Source organism: Lipotes vexillifer, unplaced genomic scaffold, assembly GCF_000442215.2.
Source record: "Lipotes vexillifer unplaced genomic scaffold, Lipotes_vexillifer_v1.1 scaffold217, whole genome shotgun sequence".
In the NCBI taxonomy this organism is placed as follows: Eukaryota; Metazoa; Chordata; class Mammalia; order Artiodactyla; family Lipotidae; genus Lipotes; species Lipotes vexillifer.
In genome coordinates this window covers 2,814,835-2,819,123 of record NW_006788200.1, presented here as the reverse complement: position 1 = coordinate 2,819,123, position 4,289 = coordinate 2,814,835, and the positions used below count along the sequence as shown (strand labels likewise).

The window sequence follows — 4,289 nt, the reverse complement described above, 5'->3', positions numbered from 1 at the left end:
TTCCCTACAATGCATGTAGAAATGTTTAAATGTTTAAAAAAAAACATACCATCATTGACTCGGTAACATAAGTTACATTTCCATCTCCTTTGATCAAGAAAGCTGACAAAAGGGTTGATGTATGTCCTGCATGAACGGCATCTCACAATTGTACTAGAGGTAACCACAGGCAATTGCTGAAAAAAAAGGACTAAATTATTAAAGGCAATGATGATCATGTCTAAAGGTCAAGCAATTAATCCATACCTTCCAAATAATTGTTGGGATATTATAATTTTAGAGAAAAAACTAGGGTAAAAAAATGTGTCCAACCTGCCAAACAAAAAATTATGTAATGAAATGTACTGGTTCTTAAACCCTAGTGATTTTCCCCAGGACCATTCTCATTAAATTTTGCCTTTTAAAAAGTATTTATTTTCTCATTAAAAGTTTACATTGCAAAGCCAACATAGTAAATTTACAACATATCTGTTAGATGAATGGTGAAGGAAGGATCAGTATTCTAAATAAATGACTAATTAAATCATTAGGAAGTTTCTTCATGTTATATTAACAGGCTACTAAGTTCTCATAAAAGAACTGTCACAAAGTAAGGTATGGTTAAATTATATTTAAATATTTTATTGGACTTTGCAATTATGCTCCTATTTAAAGTTTATCCTACGTTTTAAAAGATCTAAAGTCAAAGTCAAAAATCAGTAAAGGCAATACAATCCTATTTCCAAAAGGAGGTTTGTATTGGGAAAGTCACTTCACTTATGGACTGATTCTCTCAAACCGTATGTGGTCACATGTCAAGGTCCCAGAGCCTTAGGACAAAAGTAGAAGGGCTTATTTTCTTTTCTTCTTCTTTTTGGAAACAGCTTCTTAAAGCAACAGATTTTACTCCAAGAATGGAAGAACTGGGAGAATAGGTAAAGTATTTTAATGGGTAAACAATTTACAACTTGTTAAAATAGTATGGTTCATTTATTTATTTTCTTCAGTACCTCTATTCTATTCAGTACCTCCTGAATTTTTCAACAATATGTTTATTTTATCTCTTTGCGAAAGTGTTTGATAATATCTTTGGCTGAAATACAAATAAAGGAATCGGCCAATGGTCAAATTCCTAAAGAGAGCTCAAACAAATTCTTGCACTATTATAAAAAATTCCTTACCACCAAGATAATTTTCCACAAAACATTTACTTTCGCTAGTAAAACATACCACTAGGTCTTTAAAAGGATGAAGCAGCAGTCCCAAAGGAAGTTTGGCTTTATTCAGTAAGGCCTGGGTCTGAGGAATGCTAGTCAGTGTGCATCGGAATAACCTATATCAATGTAAAAATCATTTGTCAGTTGTTACTATGACTATTTTTGGACAAAAATAAAAAGACTTAAAAGGTACACATTTTAACATTGGATCAGATTACAAATGAAGTATTTCAACAGGCCCTCACAAATTTTATCCTTTTTAAATATTTAAATCCTATTCAGAAAGAAAGGGTAGACGGTTATAATCCCATTTTATATAACTAAAACAAATTTTCTTCTCAGCTTGTGCATAAGACAGTCTAGACTATCAAAGAACTTATTTTTCTTTATATAAATCTAGATGGAACTGGAATTTAAAGGTGATGACCCAAATTTGCACATGCAAAGTTAAGCGTATTACTGGGACTTTCCCTGGTGGCCCAGTGGTAAAGAATCTGCCTTACAATGGAGGGGACACGGGTTCAATCCCCGGTCAGGGAACTAAGATCCAACACGCCTCAGGGCAACTAAGCCTGCGTGCCACAACTACTGAGTTCACGCACACCTCAACTAGATCCTGCGTGCCACAAATACAGAGCCCATGCGCCCTGGAGCCTGCATGTCACTAGAGAAGAGAAAACCTACTCGCCACAACGAGAAGCCCGTGCACCACAACGAAGAGCCCGCGCACTGAAATGAAGGATCCTGCATGCCTCAAGGAAGATTCTGAGTACTGCAACTAAGACCCAATGCAGCCAAAAATAAGTTAAATAAATAAATAAATAAATAATAAATCTTAAAAAAAAAAAGTTAAGTGTATTACTGACAGCTCAGTTTTACTGATGGTTTTATAAAGACTATTTAAAAATAACAAAATTGGGCTTCCCTGGTGGTGCAGTAGTTAAGAATCCGCCTGCCAATGCAGGGAAGATCCCAAATGCCATGGAGCAACTAATCCCCTGTGCTACAACTACTGAGCCTGTGCTCTAGAGCCCGCGAGCCACAACTACTGAGCCCACGTGCCACAACTACTGAGCCTGTACGCCACAACTACTGAAGCCCGTGCACCTAGAGCCTGTGCTCTGCAACAAAAGAAGCCACTGCAGTGAGAAGCCTGTGCACCACAACAAAGAGTAGCCCCCGCTCACCACAACTAGAGAAAGCCCACGTGTAGCAACGAAGACCCAACGCAGCCAAAAATAAAAATTAATTTAAAAAAAAAATTCAGGGACTTCCCTGGTGGTCCAGTGGTTAAGAATCCACCTTCCAGGGGCTTCCCTGGTGGCGCAGTGGTTGAGAGTCTGCCTGCCAATGCAGAGGACACGGGTTTGAGCCCTGGTCTGGGAAGATCCCACATGCCGTGGAGCAACTAGGCCCGTGAGCCATGACTACTGAGCCTGCCCGTCTGGAGCTTGTGCTCCACAACAAGAGAGGCCGCGACAGTGAGAGGCCTGCGCACCGCGATGAAGAGTGGCCCCCACTCGCCGCAACTAGAGAAAGCCCATGAACGGAAACGAAGACCCAACACAGCCAAGATAAATAAATAAATAAATAAATAAATAAATAAATAAATTTTTTTTTTTAAAAAAAAGAATCCACCTTCCAATGCAGGGGACGATGGTTTGATCCCTGGTTGGGCAACTAAGATCCCACATACTGCAGGGCAACTAAGCCCATGTGTTCCGGAGCCCACACACCATAACTATAGAGCCCACTCACTCTGGAGCCCGAGCGCTGCAACTACTGAGCCCACATGCTCTGGAGCCTGTGCACAACAACTAGAGAAGAGCCCCCACACCGCAACGGAAGATCCCACATGCCACAACAAAGATCCCACATGCTGCAACTAAGACCCAATGCAGCCAAATAAATAATAAATTTTTAAAATAAATAAAAATAACAAAATTCAGTTTATCAGAAAGTCTTCATATACCCTTAAACTCACAATCAATTTTAAGAGAGAAAAGAGTATTATAATTATGTTGGTTATGAAAAACAATTTAAAATGAGAGCAAATAAAGGATTATATAGAATCAAGTCTCTGTCCTTCGGACTTTGAAAATATAATGTAATCACCATAATGATAATGAATATCATAGTCCCATTAGAGCTGATAAGAGTAGCTATCAGATCAAGGGTTACAACTCTATTTCTTTCTTTTTTTGCGGTACGCAGGCCTCCCACTGCTGTGGCCTCTCCCGTTGCGGAGCACAGGCTCCGGACTTGCAGGCTCAGCAGCCATGGCTCACGGGCCCAACCACTCCGCGGCATGTGGGATCTTCCCGGACCGGGACACGAACCCGCGTCCCCTGCATCGGCAGGCGGACTTTCAACCACTGTACCACCGGGGAAGCCCTCTATTTCTTGACTTAGTATATTTCAAATATCAAGTAAGCAACTAACAAAGTGCTGTTTTCTGCACGCAGGACTACTTTCATAAATTAATACATTTGTATAGCTTGTTCGTAACACATGAAGCTCAAAAATAATCTGGAAGAATTTTAGAACGAGTAAAATGTCATATTTAATAAGAAGCGCTGTTTGAAGCCTTACTCTGGGTTACAGTTGAGTTTCTGAATATCTTCATGCAAATTTGGAACGGGAGGCTGCAAAGGTGTCAATGGAAGCATGTTTCTTTCTTGAAGTAGATTGATAACCCTTAGCCCCTCTGGATGTAGACTTAATCCACTCATGCTTGCAGGTAAATGATTAGCACCTAAAGGAGTCTAAAGATATATAATTTCAAAGTAAGTAGCCTTTATAATGTCTTCAGTTGAAAAGAGAAGAGTATAAGTACTTGGTTACTTAATTTCTCTCTAAACAACAACACTGTAATCTAGATTTCCTGGTCAATTTTTTGGTTCTGGAGATACGTAACAGAACAAAGGCCTTATGAAATATTTATTACCATTCTAACTGGTTAAAATTTTTCATTATACCTTCTTAAAAGTTTTTCATGTGAATACAGTTTAAACTGAAGTGGAATAAAGGTAAAAAAACAAAAACAAAAAGTATACCTGAGTAAATGCCTGTGGACCACTTGGATTCAAGGAA

The 4,289-nt window shown here is 39.0% G+C and overlaps 1 protein-coding gene across 1 annotated transcript in view; it reads right to left on the bottom strand.

Moving 5' to 3' along the window:
* The window catches only part of SEC24A (SEC24 homolog A, COPII component), a 59,545-nt gene that overhangs the window by 33,207 nt on the left and 22,049 nt on the right, over positions 1-4,289 (bottom strand). Inside the window, 4 exon segments of the mRNA XM_007461366.1 lie at positions 50-176; positions 1,210-1,312; positions 3,789-3,961; positions 4,253-4,289. The exon segment at positions 4,253-4,289 is cut by the window's right edge and continues 29 nt beyond it. Coding sequence (XP_007461428.1) covers positions 50-176; positions 1,210-1,312; positions 3,789-3,961; positions 4,253-4,289 — 440 coding nt within the window.